Genomic DNA, 27,394 nt, shown 5'->3' on the forward strand with positions numbered 1-27,394 from the left:
AGACTGGGAGTCTTTTGGTTTTGTAACAAGGGCATTGCTTGGATTGACATATATAAGAAATGTAATCTGGATAATATCCCAGTTTCATTTAGTAGGCTTAAAAAGAAAAAGTTGGGGGGCTGACCCCGTAGTGTAGTGGTTAAGTTTGACGCCCTCCTCTTTGCCAACCCAGTGGCCTGGGTTTGCGGGTTCGGTTTCTCAGCAGAGACCTATACCACATATCAGCCATGCTGTGGCCACGACCTATGTACAAAATAGAGGAAGATTGGCACAGGTCTTAGCTCAGGGCTAACCTTCCTCAAGCAAAAAAAAGAGGAGGGTTGGCACCAGATGTTAGCTCAGGTTGAATCTTCCTCAGGAAAAAAAAAAAGTCATTCAGTGTGGTTTTTAAAATATATATAGGTTAATGCTTGAGTTATAATTCCTAATCTATTTTTGCTTCTCATACATGTTCTATCCTAGTCTTTGAAAAATAGATCATTTAAGATACTCTAATGTTGGAAAACACAGCCAAACTTTTAACAGCCTTTTTGAGATCCCTAAGATAAACTTAATAGTGTATTGGCTAAATTAAAGAAGAGAGGTGAGAATGCTGATATTTTTCAGGCATAGAGAAATTGTTCTCTTGATATTGAATATACTCAAGATTCATTGGATAGGTGGACTGAAATAAAAGGTATGAAACATTTGTTGATTTTAATTAACTAAACTTTCGGACAGAAGTGAGAAGGTTACATAGTCTGATGTTAAATTTTGAAAAGACAGAGCACTGTATGCAAAGAAAGGTGCCCAGGACTTAAAAGACAAGGTAGTGAAGGGAACACTTGTCAGTGCGACTTTACAGATGGGAAAAGAATTCTCACACAGCAGATTGATGTAGTGTATGGTTTTCCTCTTGGCTTGGCAGGCTATTTCTTGATCTTGATCCTTAAGGGGCACTTTCTAAATCTTCCTTAATCTAGGGTATGGAGATTAAGTACTATTGTTGGTCAAGTGGGTCCATCCTTTTCATAGCTGCTTCATATGTCTCTGACATACAGTTTTAAATATGAAGTAGTCCTCTTGCTAGCTATGACTACAGATAGCCCAGCACCAAAGGTGGTCAGAATTTCCCCTTCATATTCTTAGTCCATCTTTCTGTCTGGAGCATTTGTAGATCAAGTGGTTTTTGTATTAGGAAGCAGGTTTACTCTGTCCCAAAGTAGGAAGTTTTCTATCATTGCATTTTTGGGTACACAGCAGGTAGACTTTGTTGGAAAGATAGTTTTATGCTAATATATCATACTTGTTTCACCATTGAACTGCAGAACCTCAGAATTATTTTAAAGGTTGGAAAGGTCTAACCTATCTCTCAGGAAAGACCATACAAAGGTGGCTAAAGTTACCAACGTTGTTAATTTTTCCCAAATTTTATTTTTGAATAAACAGGGACACATGTTAAGTGTATAGTTTTCTTGCATTTACATTTGAGTCCTTTCGGTTTTATATTTTACTATGCAGGAGTGATAATTTAAAGCAGTGGCTAAGCTACTGAAAACCATGAACCAGGTTTTTTTAGGGGGAAGGAGGCACTGAATGGGTTCACTGACTAAACTTTCTGAAATATAATTGAGATTTTTATCATGTATTTATTTTCTGGGAAGAGACTGCATATTTAGATTCTCTTAGTTGTATTCACCTAAAAAGTTGAAAACTGTAGGTACAAAGTATTTTATGTAATTGGAAGCTTGTGGCATTGATTTATAGTGATTCTTGTGCTGAAATAATGTTTTAATTAATTTTGAAACAATTCTAAATACGAAAGTTACAAGTACAGTACACAATTTCTTTTTCTGAAACATTTGAGGTGTGTGATCCCTCATTGCCCCCTTCAAAGTCATGTCTTTTCATTCCTCAAGGATATTCTCCTACATAGCCTTAATATATCATCAAAATCAGAAAATAACAAATGTATGTTTGTATACATACAGACACACTCATATATACATTTACATCTATGTTACATTCTATTTTTCATCTTTTCTATAGTTGGAGTGGCCTTCTGATAGTGAGAAACCATTATCCTTAATATGTTTACTTAGTTGATCAATCCCACTGTGTGTAACTAATCCTCTTCTGTATCCCCCATGCTCCTCCTGTCCCCTCTCTGATGCAGTAGCCCTGCTCATCCATCTCAAGTGCTATGACACCCCTTGCCACTCTTCTCATGCAGATGCCCTCCTCATCCTGTTTGGATTCAGGCCTTCTCCAAGGCCCCCTTGGAAGCCTTCCTCATTGGAGGCTCTGGCACCCTGCTGTGGACCACTGTGGCTCTCCCTCTAGCATGTGTATGTGCCTTCCTCAGCCCCAGATAATGATTTTTGAACTGAAAGAGCTGAAATAATTTTGAAAGTTTTAAAAACTAATATTTAACTGTATTATAGAATTAACTGGCCTATGAATAGAAGAAACAATTTGATTCTTTTTTTATTTTTAAAAGTGGAAAAATGGTAAAATTCTAATTTTTGGCTGCCATAGGAAAAAAATGACTAATGGATCTAAAACTGGAAGAATTTAGCTTGGAAATGAATATTTTCAGGTGTGTGTAGTATTGTAGAGGTGTACCGTTGGTTATATTTACATATATTTTAACAAACTGAGTTTGGAGAACTTTTGAATGGTCTCCAAATTTATTAACAATTGAGACAAATAGGTTAATATTTGTAAGGAAGAAAGCTTTAGACTTTGGGGCTTCTGATCTTGTACTGCCTAGAACTCGCAGGTAAGCAGATGATAAACACAGGTTAATGGGGCATGTTGAGGAATCAAATGTGAAGCATGATTTGTGGTTCACTCTTAACTCAAGTTTTTATGATAGAAGACTATGAATTGTGTATTATGTTGCAGTGGTAATAATTATAGTAATAACATAATGATGAGATTTCCATAGCATTATCTTGGTTCTGAGAAGAAATTTTAATTGAATGATCAGTGATTCAGCTGACGTAAACTGATCAGCAGTAAAGTGCTAGGAATTATGGACTAAGCTGATGATATAAAAGTAAAAATGACCACTTCAACCCTCAAAGGATTTTCCAGGGAAACATACACTACTGATTACAATTTAATTTAATAAAGCTTTGGTAGTGTATACTTAAAGTGCCATGTACAGAGTCAGGGGAGTTGTTATTTGAGCTTAATGGGGATAACATCTTATTTGCGTGATAGGATAGATTAGAGTTCTGAAACCAGTAACTCACTATTGTCTTTAAGAATAATTTATTTTGGCAGTTTTGTAAAAGAGCTAGTTATACTTAGGGTTTTTATTTTGTTTATAGCATACCATGAAAATCAGCCTTCTATATTTAAACTAACTTAAATCTACTAGATATAATACTAAGTTGGTACAGCAGCTGTTACACTAAAAGAAAATATTGTACTTAGCTTAGTTTTAAATTCCACTTGGTGCCACAAACAAGCCTTCTGACCTTAGACAGACCACTTTGAAACTCAGTTTCCTTATCTCGACAAACATTTACCTAGTCTTTCTGAAGCCAGGCACTGCACTGAGATTAAGAATGTAAAAAAAGAGCCACACCCCCTAAGAACGTGAGGGTGTGGGATGGTGGTAGGGTGGGGATACTTGGACAATAATACTGTCTGCTATGTGTAACTATCCCTACCTCATAGAGGGCTTGAGATAATTGTGTATATGAACGTGCCTTGTATATATACTGTACCTAGTAAATCAGTAAACTAAATAAAATGTTAGTTTTAAGCATATATTTATTAGTGCATTTTTATGACTTAGTTTTAAAATCCAAATAACAGGGATGAAGAGAAGAGAAAGATCAGGGGTGGTTGAGAATGTTATGACAGCTGATAGGTTAAATACTTGATTAATCCTTACTTTGAACTTCTGCTTTGGTTGAACTCCTTTAATTATAAACATTTAGGGCCCACATGTTGTGCTGTTACCTTGCAATTCAGTATAGATTACTGGCAAAGGTCTTTTCTGGTGATGGTAATATTCAGCTAATTTGAAAGATGGTTGAGAATTTGTTCTTTTCTTTTCTCAGTATAAACAAGGTTTAGCTGGGTAGATTGCATTCTTGTTGACAAGTATGATTTTCGTACTTGCCCATTCTGTGTTTCAGTAAAGATAGAAAGTTTAAGTATTTTGCTCATGTTACTTATATGAAGTTGTTAATTAGTCTTAAGGGTGCACTTGCTTTATAGTTGCTACAATATTAATGCTGTCCTTTGCAAACCTTTTGAGTATCTTATTTTCTCTTGGGTGTTTCAGATACTTAATGTCAATGATATAGAGAATCTTGGGGATTGTTTTTATTGAAGGTTGACAATAAGATTTTAATTTTGAGTCTAAATTAAATTTTTCATAAAGGTTGCTGTTTGCTTTTGTTGTTGTTGAATCATGTTTTGATAAAATCAGATTTAATGTCATTCAGCAGTTAGTTATTCAGTTAGTATTTCTTTTTTTTTTTTTCTGCTTTATCTCCCCAAACCTCCCCTGTACACAGTTGCATATCTTAGTTGCATGTCCTTCTAGTTGTGGGATGTGGGACACCGCCTCAACATAGCCTGACGAGTGGTGCCAAGTCCGCACCCAGGATCCGAACCCTAGACCCCCGCAGCGGAGTGCACGAACTTAACCACTCGGCCATGGAGCCAGCCCCTCAGTTAGTATTTCTTGGTTCAGGCTTTCAGTATGGATAATTTTGGTCTAAGGAAGAAACTTCATAAAATGTTAGTCATCTACAAGGCCAAATAAATGAAGAAATTAAAGGAACTACATTTTGATTATTCTAAGTCTTTGTTTCCCTGATCCCTTTAATCAGAATCATCTGGGCTGCCTAATCAAGATGCCTGTTCCTGGGAATGTGGGCATCCACATTTTGACAAGAGCTGCTCAAGAATAAATCAACTCCTTGTTTCCCCTCTTCTGTGCACTATATACCCAAGTAAAATCATTTCTTTGGTATGCTCCTACCTCTTTTCCTAATAGCTCTCCTTTTACTTACCCTCTAGTGTGGCCATTGGCTTTAAACTGCCCTTTTGTTTCATGGAGCCCTCCATTCTGATATTTCCATAAAATCTTTACTTTCTCTGATTCACATATTTTAAAACTACCCTATTTCCCTCCAAATTAAAACTCTTATTTCCTTTGTGAATGCTGGCCACAAGTAGAAATTAGAGGAAAAGTCTGATTTTTTCCCCCCCAAGATATGAAGGACTAATGATATTCACAAGAATACTTGATTTGAATGATCAATTAGAATTTCAGGCAATAGTTTGAAGAATTTGGAGGAACTTAGAGAGTAAATAAATAGTATCTGACCCTTGATTTCAGCTCTTTTTCTCAGTTTAGCAGAAGAACTTACAGAAACTTGATGTACAGCCTAGTAAAGGCTGCAGACCCTAGTCTAAGTAAGGCGGTACATTTTTTTTTTTATTAAGATTATGATAGTTTACAACCTTGTGAAATTTCAGTTGTACGTTATTGTTAGTCATCTTGTAGGCACACCACTTCACCCTTTGAGCCCTCCCCCCACCTCCCCTTTCCCCTGGTAACCACCGATTAGTTCTCTTTGTCTGTATGTTAACTTTCACCTATGAGTGGAGTCATACAGAGTTCGTCTTTCTCTGTCTGGCTTATTTCACTTAACATAATACCCTCAAGGTCCATCCATGTTGTTGTGAATGGGACGATTTTGTCCTTTTTTATGGCTGAGTAGTATTCCATTGTGTGTGTGTGTGTGTGTGTGTGTGTGTGTGTGTGTGTGTGTATACACCATATATATATATATATACCATGTCTTCTTTATCCAGTCATCAGTTGCTGGGCACTTAGGTTGGTTCCACGTCTTGGCTATTGTAAATAATGCTGCGATGGACATAGAGGTGCGTGGGACTTTTGGAATTGCTGATTTCAGGTTCTTAGGATAGATACCCAGTAGTGGGATGGCTGGGTCACAAGGTATTTCTATTTTTAGCTTTTTGAGAAATCTCCATACTGGTTTCCATAGTGGCTGCACCAGTTTGCATTCCTACCAACAGTGTGTGAGGGTTCCTTTTTCTCCACAACCTCTCCAACATTTGTCACTCTTAGTTTTGGATATTTTTGCCATTCTAACAGGTGTAAGGTGATATCTTAGTGTGGTTTTGATTTGCATTTCCCTGATGATTAGTGATGATGAGCATCTTTTCATGTGTCTATTGGCCATCCTTATATCTTCTTTGGAGAAATGTCTGTTCATGTCCCCTGCCCATTTTTTGATCAGGTTGTTTGATTTTTTGTTGTTGAGCAAGGCAGTACATTTTAACAACAAAATTCTGGTAATCCATTTTTGGAATAATTAGTCATGAAAAATATTTTCCAAGTAGATATTTAGATTTTTCTGGTAACAGGATAAAGAAAAACTTCACTTGAACTGGGCTATATAAAGAGTACTTTTGTCTCTGAGTATAGCAGGAAACATCATAAACATCCTCCTGAAGGCCTCCCAGCTTTACACACATAGCAAGTGAAAGCTCTATGACTTGGTGAATGGAGTGATTATTGAGTGGCTGGTTGGAATGTTTGCTACTAGCTACACAGAATTATTACATAGCTCTTAGTGCTGTTGGTCAATTACTGTGATTAGAATAAGTAAACCTCGTTTACATAATTGCAGAACTAGGTCATAGGGAACCTGTTTAGCTTGCGTTTTAGGATTAGCATGTACATCAGTTGGTATGTCAAAGGATATCCTAATAGATTTTGAGGAGATGAAATAGTCTTGTAGCAAATTCCAGATCGCATATGTATGGAATACCTTGGAAGTAATCAGTATCTAATGTAGTCTGGACTGTTCTGATATACTAAATCTTCAGAGATAAGCATATTTAAAAAAGCAAAACAAAGAATAGCACCCTCCCTTGATAACGTATTTTTATCTGCCTCGTTGGTGGTATCTTCTCTTCGTTGTACAACCAGATGGAAGAAAGAATAAATCTATACTTTAAAATTTTCTCTTCATTCTTTAACTCCTCCTGATTTGGCTTCTCTTGTTGATGCAAAACTGCTTTTATTAAAGCACTAAACTAAAAGTTTACTAAACTAAAAGAACACTAAAAGGCCTTCTTTTTGTCCCTTGGTCCCTTTTTCTTTAATCTCTCATTGATATTGTTGACTATGTTTTCCTTGCAATTTTTTCTCACTTTTTGTGATACTGCCTCCTGTGACACAACCAGATTGTTGTATCTGGTTGTTTAGGATCCTTTCCAATGGCCGTCTTTAAATGTTGATGTAACCCAGCATTTTGCCCTATGTCATCTTCTGCCTACTAGAGTTTCTTAATTTCATCTACCTTTCTAATCATTTTGGGAAGCTTCTTCAAAATGTATCTGGAAGTACTTGCCTGGATATTCTGGGCTTTAGGTTTGGGGTGGAGTATAGTCATTTGTTTGAAATAGCTCCTCAAATGACACTCATAGACAGTCTGATTAAGAAGTATAGTTTAACACTGTCTCATCTCTACCTTAGCTGAAATGTACACCTGTATCTTAATAATAGGTAACATTTGAGATTTTTTAATGTCACTGTGCTAATAAAATAAGCTAATAAAACTAGCTTGTATTGTTAGCACTGTGCTAATAAAATAAGTGTCTTGATCAAGGTCACATACTTGTATTGTGATTGATTGAGGATTTGAATTTGCATAAAACTGATTTCAAACCCCGGGAGGAATGAGAACAGGAGACAAGGAACATGATTGAAAAGCTTCACAATATGGTTTACAGCTCCTGTCAAGTACCAGACTTCCCTCTCTAAACTGTAGCATGGTTAGACATTCAGAAAGGACTTAAAGATCCTATTTTAAAAATTCTTTCCTTTCTTTCCCATACTATTTCTGCAAGATGGTAAAAGTGGCCTATTATGCATATAAATATTTCAGGTAATTGAAATGCTACGCCGTCTTTCAAAGCCTCATTGAAAGATGGCCCCCTTTCAAGGCTGGTGTGATCTCTCAGCTCTCTAAAATGCTGTTGCTCTTGGGTATTTCATTCATAGTCTTGATCAAATTCTGCCTTGTATTATAGTTATTTGTTTGCATATCTTACCTCTCCTACTTTACTTAAGATTTTTGAGAGGAAAGACTACATCTTATCTTTGCATTCATTTATTCAGTATAATTTAATAACCACCTGCAAAGTACCGGTTACTAGTCTAGTCCCTGAGAATCTAGAGATGAACAAGCCCTGTTCGCTGCCATTAAGCTCCTAGTGGCAGAGAAGGAATTAGGATCCCGGTCTGCTTGTGTTTATTACACCATAATACAGCAAAATAAATCCCTCTTAGCTGACAGCAAGTGTAGTTGGTCAGTTAATGAAAACTGTCAGAGGAGGGAATCAAAATTATAATACCATGACCGTTTTATTTTAACAAAACATTAGCCAATCCTTTAAGGGAATGTATGCCGTTTCTTTGATTAAGTGTTTGCTCACTGGGATTCCATGTCTTCATTCTTTAGTAAAGCTGTACCTATAATTTATTGCCTGTGACTTGTAGTTTCATTTTTTCAAGAGAAGTGAAAATCAGCCTTGATACTTGTGAAACAGTCTGTGTAGACGCCTTGATTTTTTTGTTTATAGTTTTCACTCCAGTTAAAACTATATTCAGTTGCCTGTTAGGTCTTAGTAGATGTGTTTTATTTCTCTAAAACTAATTATTTTATCCTCCTTATTCCTAAACTTATTTATCCTCCTGTATCTTCCTTTCCTCTCATCCAAATGCTAAACTGGAGGGTGGAGATTCTGTCTTTTGTTAAAGCCATTCCACCTCTAAGCATTACCTAGATGCTCACTGGTTTGCTTGATTAATTCCTGTGCATGTCTCAGTGAAATGTTGCTTGCTCTGTGAAGCCTTCCTTCATTCTTCAAGCTATACTTAGATGTTCCTTATGTATTCCCACTGTACTTTTTATTTAACTGTATAGCTTGTTTCTGAACAAAATTAAACTTTTTGGGGGCAGAAATGTCCCCGGTTCTTGCATTTAGCAGCTGTTTAGTAAATAATCATAAAATGAATTTATTTGTCTTTGTTTTCTGTCAACTGTAAATAGTCCATAAGAGGATAGCTATTGGGATGGTGAAGCTATAGGATGTTGGGAGTGAAAGTATTCATCTGAATGAAATCTTGATGCTACTTGGCAGATTATTTTTTCAAACTGGATCATTAAGTCAATTTAGTGAGTCATTTTAAAAAACGGATAATAGAAATGATTAGAAATAGAGAGTGCATTTTACCTATGAAGAGTATTGTTTTATGAAACTTTTTTGTGTATATACACACATTGACACAATACAGGTAAATATACGTGTATGTATGTGTATACTAAGTTTTGATGCAAAATGTGTGTGTGGAGAAGGCCTTTTTGTTTTCTTTTTTTACTGTGCATCATGGTAAAATAAGTTTGAAAGCCACTGCCCACTGAGAGAGTCCCGTGGAGATTCTGAGACACTTCGTTTAGAAGCAAATATACATGAAGAACAGAATTCCAGGGCTGAGGGTTGGAAGACTGGTGTTCTGTTTCTTGCTCTGCCACTTTTAACTAGATGTGCTCTTGGTATCAGTCAGCTAACTTCTCTTTAGCTTAGTTTTCTGATGTCTAAAGTGGTTTCATTTGTATCTCTAAGGGCTATTCCAGTTCTAATGTTCTTAGACTCTACATAAGTTAGCAAAACGATGTTAATGATAAAACCACATTATTTGTACTTATTACACAGTTTGTGTAATGAGGTGGATTTTTTCCAAGCCACTAATGATAAAACTAAGGAGGAGCATCTGTGATTGTGTTTATGTACAGTATACACATGAAAAATGCTCAAAGTTTAAGTTCTCTATGAGTTTTCTACCTAACTGGTATAATAATATTATTTATATTAGTTGCTATAAGTATATATGCTTAAGGGAAAATAATTTGCCAAAGAATTATTCAATATTGTGTCTCAAAGTGTGTTTCATGTATTGGATATTAGTAGATATTTTAGGAGGTTGGGGGAAACCAACTAAGGCTGAAAAGTTGAGGAGATGGTGGGTAAAACAAAGATAAGCAGTATCTTTAATTGTTTAACTTCTCAGAGCCTGTAAATCTCAAGGACTTAAAGGAACCTGACCTTAACTGTCATAAACAATTATTGATGTGACTTTCTTCAAAACCTTATGAACAAATGTTTCATGAATGTTTTATTCTTAGGCTTAAAATGTAATATTCTTGAATGATGATGGAATATGCATGGCTTTCATGGGCTAGACCTCAAAGATAAAGAGGACATGGGTTGTTTTAACCTGCTTACAGTGTTAAAGTACAAGTGTAGTATTACAGACTCTACTTAGTTACTCTTATAATTTTCACAAAGTATCTAACATTTTAAATTGTAAGTATTACAATATTTTGTTTTAACAAGGACAGAAAAAAATTTTAATCCAGTTATTTCCCTGTAAAGTTCAGTAAAGTGAGAGAGTCGTAATGACTCTGTTGCAGAACGTATATAGTGCATTTCAAAGTCAAATAAATGTAAAATAGTCACTAATTTGGATCACTTAGCAGATCTTAAAATCTTAGTTGTAAAGAAATATAAAATATTACACATTTTATAAAGAAATTATGTAAAATATTAGTTATTAAAGAAATATGAAATATTACACATAGGCATTCTATCTTTTATTGAATAATTTTGTTTTCTTATGCTAGGATGTATGATTCTGAATTTTGTTATTCTTAAATGTTTCCTAAATAATGCAGAGATAAACTTAATTGAGGTTGTTTCCACAAATTCTGTGTTTAAGTAGAGTTTGAGTTGATGGGACTAATTATAGCTTTCTGATATTTTGCACTGTCTCCTGGTTGTCGTACTGTGGGGGCTGCATATTGCTGTGATGCTGAAAGCTATGCCACCAGTATTTCAAATACCAACAGGGTCACCCATGGTGGACAGGTTTCTGTGAAACTTCTAGGCTAGGACAGACTAGGAAGAAGGACCTGGCCACCCATTTCTGAGAAAATGGGCCATTAAAATTCTGTGACTAGCAGCAAAGCATTGTTTGATATAGTGTCAGAACGTGAGAAGGTGGCACAAAAAGACCAGACAGTGTTCCACTCTGTTATACACAGGGTCGCTGGGAGTCAGTATTGACTCGATGGCACTATCAACGATTTATTTTGCATTAGCAACACTAATGCTTTCCCTTTAGTAAAGCCAGTGAGCAAGAATTGATTATAGTTATAAGTCCCCTTGAGAGTACTAGGAGAAGGCTGCTATATTTTGTCTTATGATTATAGGATATCTGACATTTTGGTATGGAATATTACTCTACTAAATGTAAGTAGGAATTAATAATTTAATGTGCAAACTCAGGCGTAGCTTCACTGCATTCAACATTTGTTTTTGTTTATTTTGAGTATAGTACCCTTTAGAGTCATTATGTTGCCAACTTTACCCTTATACTCCATTTTCCTCTGTCTCACATGTTTATTCCCTCCCTAAAAAAGAAAAGTTCATAAAAACTAAACATTTTTATTTTCTAAAAAATGTAAATTCTAAAGACATTTAGTAAAGAAGTGAGGTTCCTTTTTCTCCCTCCTTCAATTTCATTCCCTTCTCTAGCGACAAGCAAGCAGTTAGAAATCTAATGGCATTTTTCTATAATTTTATATACACCAGTCATTCCCATGTAGATTTCTTTTTTATATAAATGATGCTGTGCTCTAAATACTGTTCTGTGAATGTTTTTTCCCTTCACTTAATATATTGTGCTTATATCCATTTCAGTACATAAAGAGCTACCTCATTCTTTGGAGTTATGTAGTATTCCATAGTATATATTTATCATGCTTTGTACAGTCTGCTGGTGATGGACATGGGTGTTCACAGTTCCAAACAATGCTTAATTAAGTTCCTTGTATTTTTAAGCACACATATAAATGCTTGTGTAAAGTACATTCTAAAAGTGAAATTGCTGGGTCAAAAGCATGTGCATTTAAATTTTGATAGGCTGCCACATTGTTCCTTAGAAAAGCTGAATCAGTTTGCAGTTTCATCAAGAGCCACTCTGAAGGTTGATCTATTTTCTTTAGGCTTATTTAAGCACAAATTTTTCTCTGAACACCACTTTAGTCGTCTCTCTTAGGTTCCCATATGTAGTACTCATTTTGTTTGTATTTGAGTAGTTTTTCATATAAGAGGAATTGAGAGGAAATACTGTTTTATATCTACATGGGTAGATGGATTGTATTATTCTTTTGTTGTTAATTTCTAATTTCACTGCATTGTAGTCAGAGAATATGGTCTGTAGATTTCTGTGTTTTCCAGTATTGATTGAATTTCTTTGCAGCCAAATATATAATCAGATTATATAAATATTCCATACGTATTTGAAAAATCTGTTTATTCTCTAGGTAGAAATTTTTGAATTCATGTTGACAAGCATATTAATTATTCAGATCATTTTCATTTTTTAACCACTTGGTTTGTCAGTATCTCAGAGGTGTGTAAGTCTTTCACTATGATGGTCTGTTAACTTCTCATTGTTTCTAAGTTTTTGCCTTATGTGTTTTTTTTTTTGTTTTTTGACGAAGATTAGCCCTGAGCTAACATCTGCTGCCAATCCTCCTCTTTTTTGCTGAGGAATACTGGCCTTGAGCTAACATCCGTGCCCATCCTCCTCTGTTTTATGTGTAGGATGCTTACCACAGCATGACTTGCCAAGTGGTGCGTAGGTCTGCACCCGGGGTCTAAACTGGCGCACCCTGGGCTGCTGAAGCAGAACCTGTGAACTTAATGGCTGGCCCCTTCCTTATGCATTTGTAAAAGTTTTGTTGCTATTTTTATTCTTGCCTCTAACATATGAAATTTGCAAATAAATCAAAGTAAAGTTTGTAAATGAGAGACAGAATTAGTAGACTCTAAGGAAACACAGCAAAACCTTAACACTGAATTACCAATTCTCTCCTTGGATTAATTCATATATTATAATAATAATAGTATTATGTATTTGGATGGTATGTTATTGAGTGCATTAATATTCATGGAAAGCATATCTTTTATATTGTCTGGTTTGTGTTTTTAATTCTCCTATGTCTTACTAAAATGAGACTTTTAGGTTTTTGTTGTTTACATTTGCTTGTCTTATTAATATTATTGTTTGGATTATATTTGACTATAAGTAATGGAACCTTAAAAAATAAGTGTCTGAACGATATAGGAATTTATTGTTACTCTATTTCAAAATCCAGTGTTGAATAGTCTTGGATTGAAGTGATGGCTGTGCTTTAAGTTCTCAGTGTCCCAGATGCTTCCTTTTTTGTTCCTTAACTGGGCATGTTCTCTCTTCCCAAGGTGCTTCATAGTCTAACATGGTTAATTCACCTCTAAGCATCATGTTTGCATTCCAGCCAGCAGGAAGGAGAAAAGAGCAAGGAGTGTTCTACTCTTGAGAACATTCCAAGAAGCTGCCACATGGCTGAAACTCTGTAGCCATGTTCAAAACTGTTTTAATGGGGCCAGACCCATGGCTGAGTGGTTAAGTTTGCACGCTCTGCTTTGGCGGCCTAGGGTTTCGCTGGTTCGAATCCTGGGCACAGACCTAGCACCTCTCGTCAAACCGTGCTGAGGCTGCATCCCACACAGCAAAGACTAAAAGGACCTACAGCCAGAATATACAGCTGTGTAGTAGGGGGCTTTGGGAAGAAGAAAAAAAAAAAGATTGACAGCAGATGTTAGCTCAGGGGCAATCTTTAAAAAAAACTGTCTTTAAGTTGAGATCGTCCTCACTTTAGGGAGACTGCTACCGTGGTAGCTTTGAGCAGCCAGCCGGTTAGCATAAGGAGATGCAGTACGTCTTACCTATTAAGATATTCTGCTCAGGGTCCTTGTGGTAGCAGCCATTAACAACAGATACCTTGCTGTGGTGATGTACAGGTAAGAACTGCACATAATTAAGGTAGGTCAAGGAAGGTGCTGTATTTCTAATTTAAGGAGGTTAAAATTTGTTCTATATTGGAAATATTGGGAGTACTGGTGAACTTCTGCTCATCTTTCAAAATTTAGCTTCATCATTTCACTGGGAAACTTTCTGTGATCCATAACAATCTGTTTCTTGCCTCTCCTGTGTGCTCTTGTATACCTTGTGCATATCTTCATTATACCATGTTTGAATGAAATCGTAAACTGTAGGTTTCTCCCACCTGGATAGAGGGTGTGTATATGGATTTGTATGGGTATGTATGCTCGTGGCTGTGTTTGTAGGGAAAGATAAGAATGGAATTACTTGTTTTTAAATCTTTTTGTCTTAAGCCTCTACTACAGTGCCTTGTACATAGGAACAAATCATGTGCACTTGTATATAAATGTAAATCTGTGTTTGTTAATTCATCCATTCTTGTTTTAAGACTCACACCCATCTTTTAAAGTTGACTTTTAAAACCGATAATGTCTAAATTGAAGCTAAGTGATTTTTAATTCATCCCGTTCTGTATTGATATAGAATCTTTAACTTAGTTTTTAAAAGTTTTTTTTTATTTTTGAGGAAGATCAGCCGTGAGCTAACATCTGCTGCCAATCCTCCTCTTTTTGCTGAGGAAGTGTGGCCCTGAGCTAACATCTGTGCCCATCTTCCTCTACTTGTTATACCTGGGATGCCTGCCACAGCATGGCTTGATGAGCAGTGCCGTGTCTGTACCCGGGATCCGAACCGGCACACCCCAGGCTGCTGAAGTGAAACGCAGAAACTTAAGGGTTGCGCCACGGGGCTGGCCCCTAACTTAGTTTTGAAAGGGGCTTTAAACTCAAAACATCCTTACCTTAATTCATCCTGTTCCTTCTCATGTTTTCCTATATTTCTAATCTCATTAAATGGTATCAAAGAAATAATACCTATATTTATTGAGTACTTACTGTGTACCAGGCACTGTGCTTAGGGTTCATAAGTATTATCTGGTTTATTCCTCACAGCTCATGTATTATGCTAATTTGGTATGTGAGGAAACAGAAAAATTCAAGTATCTTTCTCACTATAATCATGCTATAAAGGGTAAGATTCTCATCTAGAAAGCTTGAAGTTAAATGCTGCGCTAGTAATCACTATAATATGCTTCTAATTGTCCAAAACAAAATCCTGAAGGGCATCTTAAGATTTTTCCCTTTCACTTTTCCTTGCCCCCTTTTCCCCTAATTAAGCCCTCAATATGTCTTAATGCTTTTTTCCTTTTTTTTTTTTAAAGCCTTCCTCTCTGCCAGTCTGCAGGCCACTGGCTCTCCACCATTGGCTGCAAATCAGAATCATTTGTGGTTTCCAAGCCTTGATCCTGGAGACTGATTTAGTAGCTGTGAGCCTGAAGCCCAGGCATATGTATTTTACCCAGATAAATTGCATTCATTTGAACTTCTGTTTTCTATCTGTGGGTTCTTTCTTTTCTGTAATCTTTCTGTAGTTTGCTAGGTTTTATCTATCTTTCAAGATCCAGCTTTGTCGTCACCTCTTTCTGGAAACCTTCTTCAACTCCCATCTGATTTAGAAGTTACTCTTGTATGTTTTTTGCCATCCTAAACATATCAGTCTAGAGCTCATAGGGTGTACTTACTTGTTGGTCTCCCCTATCAGTCTGTAAGTTCCATGAGAATGGGAATTCTGTTACCCTTTTAATCCCTGTGCCTGGTACGTAGTAGGTGATAATATTTACTGAATTATATTTCATACAAAGTAGTATGTGGTATTTCACATTGCCCTCTGAGGATATTTTATAGAATTTGGCATTGGTTTTAGTTTTCAGTGTTATAGTTTTTTATCAGGGCAAGTAGTAAAGGAAAAATTATTACTAGAGAAAATCCTTATTAGTCAAATGTTTAAGGATTTTTTCTCTACGTGGGACCCTACTTGTGAGTTATTGATTGTGATCTTGTGCATGATGAGGATGTTTAAACGTCTGAGAGCAAAAATATTAACTTATACAGTTTTTAGTTGACCAGAATTTGACTTGTTAGAATTTAATTTCTCTGTAATTTTACCTCTTTTGCAATATGCTTTTTGGTCACTGGTTATTCATAATGAGGAAAATATGTGTTTGTTTTAGAAAGATATGAAAACAGAAAATATTGGTATAAGGGAAGGAAAGCGTAGGTCCAAAACACAACTCTCGGGTTCCCTTCTAGGTCACCAATGAGAGCATCGCCTCCTTTCTTTAAGAAGTTTGTGAGGATTAAGGCCTCCACACCTCACACTTAGTCTTCCTGTGTCTGTCGTTGGTCTCTCTCCTGTATTCCCCTTTAGGTTCTCATCCGTTACTTGGCCACGCCACCAACCGTTCCACTACTTCCTCTGGATCTTCCATTCCATGTTCAGCACATTGTTTTATTCTGAATTCTTAACTGTTTCTTGGTACATTCCTTCTACCTCCTTGCCCTGAATGAAACTTGGCCCTTGGAGGACTGTTCTCCTACAGCTTGTAACTTACTCAAGTGGGAGCTTTGTTCTCGCATCTCATGAGCTAAGGTGAGAAGGACCTGGTTACCTTCCTTATTATTAAAACCTATTCCATTGGGGCCCTGCAAATTAGAAATGGAAATTATTTTAGTTCAGAGTAACTTATTCTAAAAATTAAATGTCAGATTTTAAACTGTGAGAAAAAATAATTAAGATCTCCATTCTTTGATTTGGCTCTTCCTACTGAGTTTGAGGGAAGAAGTATTTTGATCTTCCCGGGTTTTTTTGATTCCAAGATACAATCTACTATGAAACATATAATCAAACTTGATTTGGGGGAGGTAAGAAATAGTACAGTAAATGTACATTTTGATTATAAGAGATGTATATTTTTAGAAATGTTGATGGGGGAAACGTATCTCAGAATTAAGGAAATTGAGTAGTTCTTCTAAAAAAGTTTTACTTTGCACAGAATCAGCTTAGAAATCTAACTCTAACTTAGAAATGACTACAAGCATAAATGTGGAGATGAGAACTAGAAAAACGCCTGTTACATGTGAACAGTGTTGGATTGGATTCTAGAATTATCGTTTCCTTGGCCAAATGATACCCTGTATTATTTGTAGTGTTTACTTTGATAGAGATCCCTCAGTTAGTAAAGTCATGGTTCATGTTGTACATTAGCCAAAAAGAATATAAAATATACAGAACAAGCTGGTGAATTTATTTCCCTTTAAATTGCAGGTTAGCTGCTGCTTTCCACATACTCACTGTCAGTTTAGTGTGACATTTTTTTAACCTCCACAAATGTTGGTAAAGTTTCTTGAAATTTTTTATCTTGATTTTAAGCAAGATAATTTATCTTCTGTTGCTGTAGCCACCTTTTAGGGATACCACATAAGAGTTGAATCTTAAAGCTTTGACCTGTAATTTCAGTGTGAGTTTGTCTAGGAGTGGATGGAAGTTGATTTATTTAGATACCTCCTGACATGTCAAAAATTGACCATAGTTAAGTTTTAGTTCAGAGTATACAAGCTACTACTTCATGTAGTCAATGTCAAGAGTCTAAAAATAGAGAAAAAAATTCACTGGGGGGAAAAATCATAAATGAAAGTATAGTTAGGTATTTTCTGATATTTAATGAGTATAAAAAAGCAGACAGCATTTAGAAGTTTTGTAATAGTATAAGGTACATGCTATTTAGAATTAGAGGAGCGGTCTTGATCATTGTTCCTGAAAGGAGAATTGCTCAAAAAAAGCAAATAGTCTTGTCCTTAAATAGGAAAATCATGAGCCTAAGTTCTCCAGTGTCAGATATATACTAAACTTTATTGTATGTTTTCATTATATATTTAATTTATCAGCTGTAAAATAACTTGTCTAAATTCCTGTGAGCAGTTATTGAAGGGTTGAAGGCAGGCCTATAAGCATAGAGATATACAAATAATTGCTATATCATTCTATTTTTACCCCATGATAGTAATGGAGGAAAGAAACTTATAGGTTATTAAATCATCAATGACAATATAATTCTTAAGTATGAAATTTACACCCACCTCTTTTTTAAACTTAGCTGAGGAAATTGATCAAGTTCCTCTGCATGGTGATTATGGCAGTAAAGATCAAAGTAGGAAGTAAGCAGCCTAAAATAGAAATGCTAACCATTTTAGGAGCTTAAAAGTTGGTTTCAGTTGGTATTTATGAAACAGTGTCAAATTTTGATTTTTTTGGGGGTGTGATTACATTAAATAGCCATTTCTGAGGGAGTCAGTTTTACTGTCAAATCATGTTTTTATGAGAAGGGATAAAAATTCCTTGATTTGGACTATTTGGACCAGAAGTTTTGTGAATTTAAAACCTGAGTACCCACGCTATGAAATAGTGTGTACCAGATGCTAGTTTTCATTTCTTTTAGTCCTCACTACTCAATAATTAGTATTCTCTTCATTTTGCTGGTTAGGAAACTGAAGCGAAAAGGTTTCAGGTCTGTTAAGTGGAAAAGCCAGGAATTTTGAACCTGTATATCGCTAAAGTTTTTTCAAGTTTATCCTAATGTAAACCCAAGGGAACTTGCTGTACCTTAATCAGTAGATAAAAATGTTTGGAATTTAATACTGCTTTTCTGTGAATACTTGTTTGTAAATTTCTTTCCCCAAATACTTAAGCCATCTATTACTGTGGCAGGAAAATTCTTGAACTTGAAAGCAAGAATTGTTGGGTGTACTTTAGTCTCACTTATAACACCAAAATGCTACATTACCTTAGGCAAATCACTTAACTTCCCTGAGCTTTTTTCCTCAATGGTAAATAACTATCTCAAAAGGTTGTTATTGAAAAAGGCTACCCTAAGGAAAGATATTGTAAACAGAATGGGGGAAATTGGAATATTTACTGATTTTCTATACATTCAAAGGAAAAGCACACCCTTCTTTTTCTGGGAGAGGGCCAGAAGGATCATGTTATTCTTACACTTTTCTAGGTTTTCACATTTTTACACTCCTAGGTACTAGACCAAATAATATTACCAGAATTTTCAGAGCCCTGCATTTGTGAATCCTGTTTCCTCTTTCATATTTATCCTGTGTTCTTCTGCTGAGTTTTTCCTTTTTTCTCTTTCTAAAACAGTTTCCACACCCCCATTCATCTCTTAAAAAATATTTCCTTTCCAATCCTTTTCATAACTTTTTCTTCTGTGTTCTTAAATTCAGTCCACTCAAAGGATATCATACATTATCATTCAGTTACACATGAATCTCATAATAGGAGATTCTGATTATATACATTTTTCTTCAGAGTTAATTGCTACAGCTTTTTGGATGAAGTATCTGCCAGTGTTTATCAAAGTTGAAAATATATGTATTCTTTGAATCCAAAATCTCATTTCTGGGTGTTTATGTGACAAATAGAAGTAACAATATATAAAGATGTATACCTGATAACAGTATATAAAGCTATATACATAGTTTTTATTATAGTATTATTTTTAGGAGCAAAAAATTTAAAACATCTTGCACGTGCATTAATAAGGGATGAATAAATTATGTCTATAGTATGGAGCATTAGACACTTATTCAGAATAAGGTAGATAAGTATGTTTTGATTTGAAGGGAGATGGCCACGATTGTTACATTTTTTAAAAAGGAATTTACAGTATAAAATGCATGGAATGAGTCCATTTTTGTCTCTGTGCGTACATTTAGTCCATTCATGTACAGTCGTGTCACTTAACAACAGGGATATGTTCTGAGAACTGTGTCATTAGGTGATTTCGTCATTATATGAACATCACAAAATGTACTTAGACAAATCTAGATGGTATAGCCCAGTACGCATCTAGGCTATATGCTGCTAATCTCATGGGATCACCGTCGTATATAGTCTGTCACTGACTGAAACGTCATTCTGTGGTGCATGACTGTATATACATTTATATTTACAAGCTTACCTTGGAGATATTGCGGGTTTGGTTCCAGACCACTGCAGTAAAGCAAATATGGCAATAAAGCAAGTACTATGAAGTTTTTCGTTTCCCAGCACATACGAAAATTATGTTTACACTATACCGTAGTTTGTGTGCAGTTGCATTATGTCTAAAAAACAATCTACATACCTTAATTAAAAATTACTTCATTCCTGAAAAAATGTAAATGCTGTTGGAAAAATGGCACAAATAGACTTGAACAATGAGGGCTGCCACAAATGTTCAATTTTAAAAAATGCAATATCTGGAAAGTGCAGTAAAGCAAAGCACAGTAAAATGGGGTATACATGTATATATGTGAAAGAGAAAGCATGGAAGGATATACACCAAACTGGTAACTGAGGTTATGTTTGAATTTAAGGAATTATTCGGAAGATATTGAAGTAGAAAATTACTGTTACTTTTTATTGTGAAATTACATAGGCTTCTATAGCTTTTATTTATTTGTTTGTTTTGCTGAGGAACATTCCCCCTGAACTAACATCCCTTGCCAATTTTCCTCTTTTTCTTTTGAAAGCTTAAAGATTTGCTCTGAGCTAACATCTGTGCTCATCTTCCTCTATTTTGTATGTGGGTCTCTGCCACAGCAGTGGTGTAGATCCATGCCTGGGAATGAACCTGGACCACCAAAGTGAAGTGTGCCGAACTTAACAACTAGGCCATGGGGCCAGCCCTTATAGCTTTTAAATGTTAATCATTGAACTATAAAATAGATTAGAATGCATATATATACTCGTTACTTTTAATATTGAAAAATTTAAACATAGAAGTAAAGCTTCACTAATTATCAACTCAACGACAATCCCGTCACTCCCCTTACTGCCAGTTTTTGTGTGTGTGGTAAAATGTACACAACACAATATTTACCATTTTAACCGTTTTTAAGTGTACAATTCAGTAGTGTTAAGTGCTTTCACATTGTTGTTCAACCATCACCACTGTCTATCTCCAGAACTTTTCATTAGCCCAAACTGAAGCTCAATACCCATCAAACAATAACTCCCCATTCTCCGAGTCCCTGGTAACCACTATTCTGCTATCTGCCTGTATGAATTTGACTATTCTAGGTACCTCAATATAAGTAGAATCATACAGTGTTTATCCTTTCGTGTCTGGCTAATTTCACTTAGTATATTATATATGTTCAAGGTTCATCCATATTGTAGTATGTGTCAGAATTTTATTCTGTTTTAAGGCTGAATAATATTCCATTTGTATGTATATACCACATTTTGTTTATCCACTCATCTGCTGATGGGCATTTGAATTGTTTCCACCTTTTGTTTATCCCATGCATATGTTGATGGGCACTTGGGTAGTTTCACTTTTTGGTTATTGTAAATAATGCTACTGTGAACATAGGTGTACAAATATTGGTTCAATTCTTTGCTTTCAGTTCTTTTGGGTATATACCAGAAGTGAAATTGCTGGGTAATATGGTAATGCCATGTTTAAGTTTTTGAGGAACTGTCATACCTTTTTCTACAACGGCTACACCATCTAATATTCCCACCAGCAATGTGTAAGGGATGTCAATTTGTCTATCTTCACCAACAGCTGTTTTCTGGGTTTTTTTTGGTAATAGCCACCCTAATGCCTGTGAAGCGGTATCATTATGATTTTGATTTGTATCCTAACAACTAGTGATATTGAGCATCCTTTAAATGTCTAGTTAAGCCCTTTCCCATTTTTAAATTGGGTGGTTTGGGTTTTTGTTTTTGAGTTGTAGGAGTTCTTTATATGTTGTGAATATTAATCCCTTATCACATTTATGATTTGTGAATATCTCCTTCTATTCTATGGCTTGTCTTTTTCACTCTGTTGATAGTGTCCTTTGATGCACCAAGTTTTTAATTTTCATTAAGTCCAGTTTGTTTATTTTTCTTTTGTTGCCTGTCTTGATTCAAGAAATGGTTCAAGAAATCATTGCCAAATTGAATATCAGAAGCTTTCCCTCTATGTTTTCTTGTAAGAGTTTTATGTTTTTAACTTTGATTCACTTGGAATTAATTTTTGTTATGGTGTAAGGTGTGGATCCAACTTCATTATTTTGCATGTAGATGTCTACTTCTCCCAGCTCTGCTTGTTGTGAAGACTGTCCTTTCCCCATTGGATGGTTTTGGCACCTTATGTGAGGGTTTATATCTGGACTCTCTGTTCTGTTTCATTGTTTTATATGTATTTATGCCACCACCACACTGTTCTGATTGTAGCTTTCTGGTAAGTTTTCAAATCAAGAAGCATGTCCTCCAGTTTTCTTTTTCTTTTTCAAGATTGTTTTGGCTATTTTGGGTCCCTTGAGGTTCTATATGATCTTTACGATGGGTTTTTTCCTATTTCTGCAAAAAAAAAGTTGTTGAGATTTTGATAAGGAGTGAGTTGAATCTGTGGCTCACTTTAGGTAGTACTGACATAGCAATATTAAGCCTTTCACTTCATGAACATGGGATATCTTTCCATTTATTTGGGTCTTCTTTAATTTCTTTCAGTGTACAAGTCTTTAGGCTTCTTGGTTAAGTTTATTACTAAGTACTTGATTCTTTTTCATGCTGTTGTAAATGGGATTGTTTTCTTAATTTCTTTTTTAGATTGTTCATTGTTAATATACAGAAACAATTGATTTTTGTGTATTGCTTTTGTCTTCTACAACTTTGCTTAATTGGTTTATTAGCTCTAACAAGTTCTTTTGTGTGTGTGCGTGAAATCTTTAGGATTTCTAAATATAAGATCATATCATCTGTGGACAGAGATAATTTTACACTTTTATTTCTTCCTTTCTAATTTGGTTGCCTTGCATTTCTTTTTCTTGCCTAATTGCTCTGGCTTCTATATTGAGTAGTAGAGGTGAAAGCTGACATCCTTGTCTTGTTCCTGATCTTAGAGGAAAAGCCTTCAGTTTTTTTTCTTTTTTTTTTTTTAAAGATTTTATTTTTTCCTTTTTCTCCCCAAAGCCCCCCGGTACATAGTTGTATATTCTTCGTTGTGGGTTCTTCTGGTTGTGGTATGTGGGACGCTGCCTCAGCGTGGTTTGATGAGCAGTGCCATGTCCGCGCCCAGGATTCGAACCAACGAAACACTGGGCCGCCTGCAGCGGAGCGCGCGAACTTAACCACTCGGCCACGGGGCCAGCCCCAAAAGCCTTCAGTTTTTCACCATTGTCTATAATGTTAGCTGTGAGTTTTTCATATATGGTCTTCATTATAGGGAGGTATTTTTTCTTTTATCGATATATTTTTTTTTTTAATCATATAGGGGGATGAATTTTGTCAAATGCTTTTTTCTTCATTCTGTTAATGTGGTGTATTATGTTGATTTATTTTCATATGTTGAGCCATTCTTGCATTCCAGGAATAAATCTCACTTGGTCATGGTGTATAATTCTTCTAATGTTTGCTGTTGAATTATGTTTCCTAATATTTTGTTGAGGATATTTACATCAATATTCATCAGAGATATTGGACTGTAATTTTCTTTTCTTGTAGTGTCTTTGTCTGACTTGGTATCAGGGTAATGCTGGCTGAATAGAATGAGTTTGTAAGTGTTCCTTCCTCTTCAGTTTCTTGGAAGAGTTTAAGGGGGGTTGGTGTTAATTTTGATTTAAATGTTGGTAGTATTCACCAGTGATGCCATCTGGTATAGGGCTTTTCTTTTTGGGGAGGTTTTTGATTACTGATTCAATCTCTTTACTAGCTATAAGTCTATTCAGATTTTCTATTTATTTATGATTCAGTCTTAGTAGGTTGTATGTTTTGGCGAATTTGTCCCTTTCATCTAGGTTATCCAGTTTATTGGTATACAGTTATTCATAGTACCCTCTTATAGTCCTTTTTATTTCTGTAAAATCAGGAGTAATGTCCACACTTTCTTTTCTGATTTTAGTAATTTGAATCTTCCTTCTTTTATTCTCAATCTAGCTAAAGGTTTGCCAATTTTGTTGATCTTTTCTAAGCACTAACCTTTGGTTTCTTTGAGTTTTCTCTGTTGTTTTTCTGTTCTCTATTTTATTTATCTCTCCTCTCTAATATTTCTTTTGTTTTCTAGCTTTGGATTTAGCTTACTCTTTGTTTTTTTAGTTCCTTAAGTTGTAAAGTTAGGTTGTTGACTTCACACCTTCATTTTTATGTAAGCATTCTTGTAAATCCTTGTAAGTTTCCCTCTTAGCTCTGATTTTTCTGTATCCCATAAGTTTTAGTATGTTGTGTTTTCATTGTCCTTTGCTTCATGGTATTTTGTAATTTCCCTTGTGATGTCTTATTAGACCCACTAGTTGTTTAAGAATGTGGTGTTTAATTTCTACATATTTGTTAATTTTTCCATTTTCCTTTGTGTTGTTGATTTCTGGTTTCATTCTGTTGTGATGGGAAAAGATACTTTGTATGATTTCAGTCTTTTAAAATTTATTAAGACTTGTTTGATTTTATGATCAGTGTTGGAAAATGCTCCATGTGCACTTGAGAAAAGTGGGCATTTGGTATTGTTGGATGGAGTGTTTTGTCTGTTTATTAGGTCTAATTGGTTTATAGCATTGTTCAAGTCCTCTATTTCCTTATGTATCTTCTGTCTGGTTCTTCTATTATTGAAAGTGGAGTGTTGAAGTCTCCAACTATTGTTGTAAAACTGTCCATTTTCCCCTTCAATTCTGTCAATGTTTGCTTTATATATTTTGGAGCTCTCTTGTTTGGTGTATGTATGTTTATAATTCTAATATCCACTTCTTGAATTGACCCTTTTATAGATATGTAATGTCCTTCTTTGCATCTTGTGATATTTTTAAACAATTAATTAATTAATTAATTTTTTGAGGAAGACTAGCCCTGGGCTAACACCCGTGCCCATCTTCCTCTACTTTATATGTAGGACGCCTGCCACAGCATGGCTTGACAAGCAGTGCGTAGATCCGAACCAGTGAACCCTGGGCTGCCAAAATGGAACATGCAAACTTAGCTGCTGCACCACTGGGCCTGCCCCTTGACTTCAGTCTGTTTTATCTGACTTTAATGTGATTTGTAATTTATTTTAATCTTGTTTCTATATACTGAAACTTTATTTTTGTAAAAATTAACTGTGTTTAGTGTCGTGTACTAGAGGGTCAAAGAAGTGTATGTGATCTTGGTGGAAATTTTGTCCTGCCTTCCTCCATTCCTACCTCCTATCTCAAGCAGAAGCACTATAAAAAGTAATTACCTACAGTTTTTTGGAGTCTGGTTTATGAAGAGGTGTTCTTTATACTTAAGCTGATTGGTATATGGGTGAATAAATTGAAAGTAGTTGTTTTGGTTTACTTTTATACTGAAGTGCACTGTGATTAATTTTTCTTCTTTTTGTCAGCAGATTTCTAGTTTTTTATAGCTGCGTAATTTCTTGGTTTGGTCATTCATTAATTATTGTCTATAATAAACATTTATATTTAACTTTTTTATGTTTTATTTCACTGAAGCAGCAATATAATATCCAACTGGGGTGTTTCCTTCATGGCTAACTTTGGTCCCTGATAACAGATATATTACTGTTAAAAATGGAGACTCTTGTATCTGATACATTACTTTTAAAGAACACAGATTGTGGAATTATAAAGCCAAAAGAAATCCTTGGAAACATGAGTCTACTTTGATTGATAAATAAGAAAATGAGGACAAAGAACTTATTCTAATAGGGAGTCTTTACAGTATATTTTTTAATGTCACTTTCTTGTTCCAGTAAGAAGTACTTGCATAAAGCAAGCTTGACTATAGCATTAGTTGGATATTTAAGGTTGATAAAGTGGCTGACTTTAACAGGTTTTTCCACCCTATTTCTTTTAGGTGAATCTGGACTGGGAAAGTCAACATTAATCAACTCATTGTTCCTCACAGATTTGTATTCTCCAGAGTATCCAGGTCCTTCCCATAGAATAAAAAAGACTGTACAGGTATGTCTATTAGTGTTTTTCATTGATGATAAGCTGGAGTAATGTTAACACACACAAAAACATGCTATAACTTTTATTATGCTTCCTTAGAGTAGGTTTCAAATTTGTCTTCAGCCAGTGTTAAGTGGTAAACATGATTGTTGATTAAAGAAAAGAGACTGGGTCAGCCCCATGGTGTAGTGGTTAAGTTTGGTGCGCTCTCCCTGGGCAGCCTGGGTTTGCAGGTTTGGATCCCAGGTGCGAACCTACACCACTCATCAGCCGTGCTGTGGCGGTGACCCACATATAAAGTGGAGAAAGAGTGACACAGATGTTAGCTCAGGGTAGTCTTCCTCAGCAAAAAAACAAAAGAGAGCGAGGTACAGCTAATTACAGGAATTATCTTGATTACAACCTTCTAAATTTGTCCTGAGGACCCTCCTAGAGATTACACTGTGATGTAGTAAGTAATACCCCTAGAGTTACTCTGTCTGATATGGTAGCTACTTGCCAAGTGGTAGCTATTTAAGTTTGAATGAGTTAAAAGTTAATGAAATTAAAAATTCAGTTTCTCAGTCGTACCAATCACATTTTAATTGCTTAGTAGCCATATGTGGCGAGTGGCTACCATTTGGGGCACCACTGATTTATTTCCACCATTGCAGAAAGTTCTCTTGAACAGTGTAGAGAAAACATGATTTGCAGAAAAGCCATTATTGTTTAAATACAATGTTCTCTATTAGTCAGTAGCATAATACCACTTGATAGTTGACTGGCAATAGCAATTTGTTAAGGCTCCCAAGCTATGTGTAGTGTGTAATCTGATTTAGTACTTCTCAATCTTTAATGTGCATTCAGATCACCTGGGGAGCTTGATAAATTAGGTTTCTCTCCTAGTAGGTCTGAAGTGGGTTGAGATTCTGCATTTCTAACAAAATCCCATTGATGCCAATGCTGCTGGCCTATAGACCACGCTTCATATTGCAGAGTTCTAGACTCCAGATCTACACTGTCCGTTACAGTAACCAGTAGCCACATGTGGCTGTTGAGCTCTTAAAATGTGGGTAGTCCAAATTGAGATGTTATACATGTATAAAATACACCCTGGATTTTGAAGACTTATATGTAAAACAGAATGTCAAGTATCTTGTTAATAATTTTATGTTAATTACATTTTTCAGTGATAATAGTTTGGTTATGTTGGGTTAAAGGAAATATATTAATTTCACCTGTTTGTGATTACTTTTTAAAGTGGGTCCTGAAAAATTTAAAATTACTAATGTAGCTCACATTTCATTTTTGTTGGGCCACACTGCTCTCAACTATTGATTGAAAAAATTTTTGGTGAATTGATGAAGTAATACACAGCACATAAGCAGAGAGGAAGGGAGTGACCAATTTTGGCTGGAGCAGGCTTTCTGAAGGTAGTAATGCTAGAGCTGAATTTGAAGAATTGGTAGTGATTATCCCAATGCACAAGATGGAAGGACAGTCTGGAAATTCTGGGCATGAAACTCACTTATATCGAATTGCAAGATGCGGTTTAGTAATTGGATCCCTACAA

General features: G+C 35.5%; 1 protein-coding gene across 4 annotated transcripts in view; it reads left to right on the forward strand.

Moving 5' to 3' along the window:
- SEPTIN7 (septin 7) overlaps window positions 1-27,394 on the forward strand; it is a 114,773-nt gene that overhangs the window by 38,771 nt on the left and 48,608 nt on the right. For all 4 annotated transcript variants that reach the window (XM_070511764.1, XM_070511767.1, XM_014840735.3 and 1 more), the window contains one exon: window positions 25,745-25,851. In XM_070511764.1, coding sequence (XP_070367865.1) covers window positions 25,745-25,851 — 107 coding nt within the window. The remainder of the gene's footprint in view (window positions 1-25,744; window positions 25,852-27,394) is intronic.

Source organism: Equus asinus, chromosome 1, assembly GCF_041296235.1.
Source record: "Equus asinus isolate D_3611 breed Donkey chromosome 1, EquAss-T2T_v2, whole genome shotgun sequence".
In the NCBI taxonomy this organism is placed as follows: domain Eukaryota; kingdom Metazoa; phylum Chordata; class Mammalia; order Perissodactyla; family Equidae; genus Equus; species Equus asinus.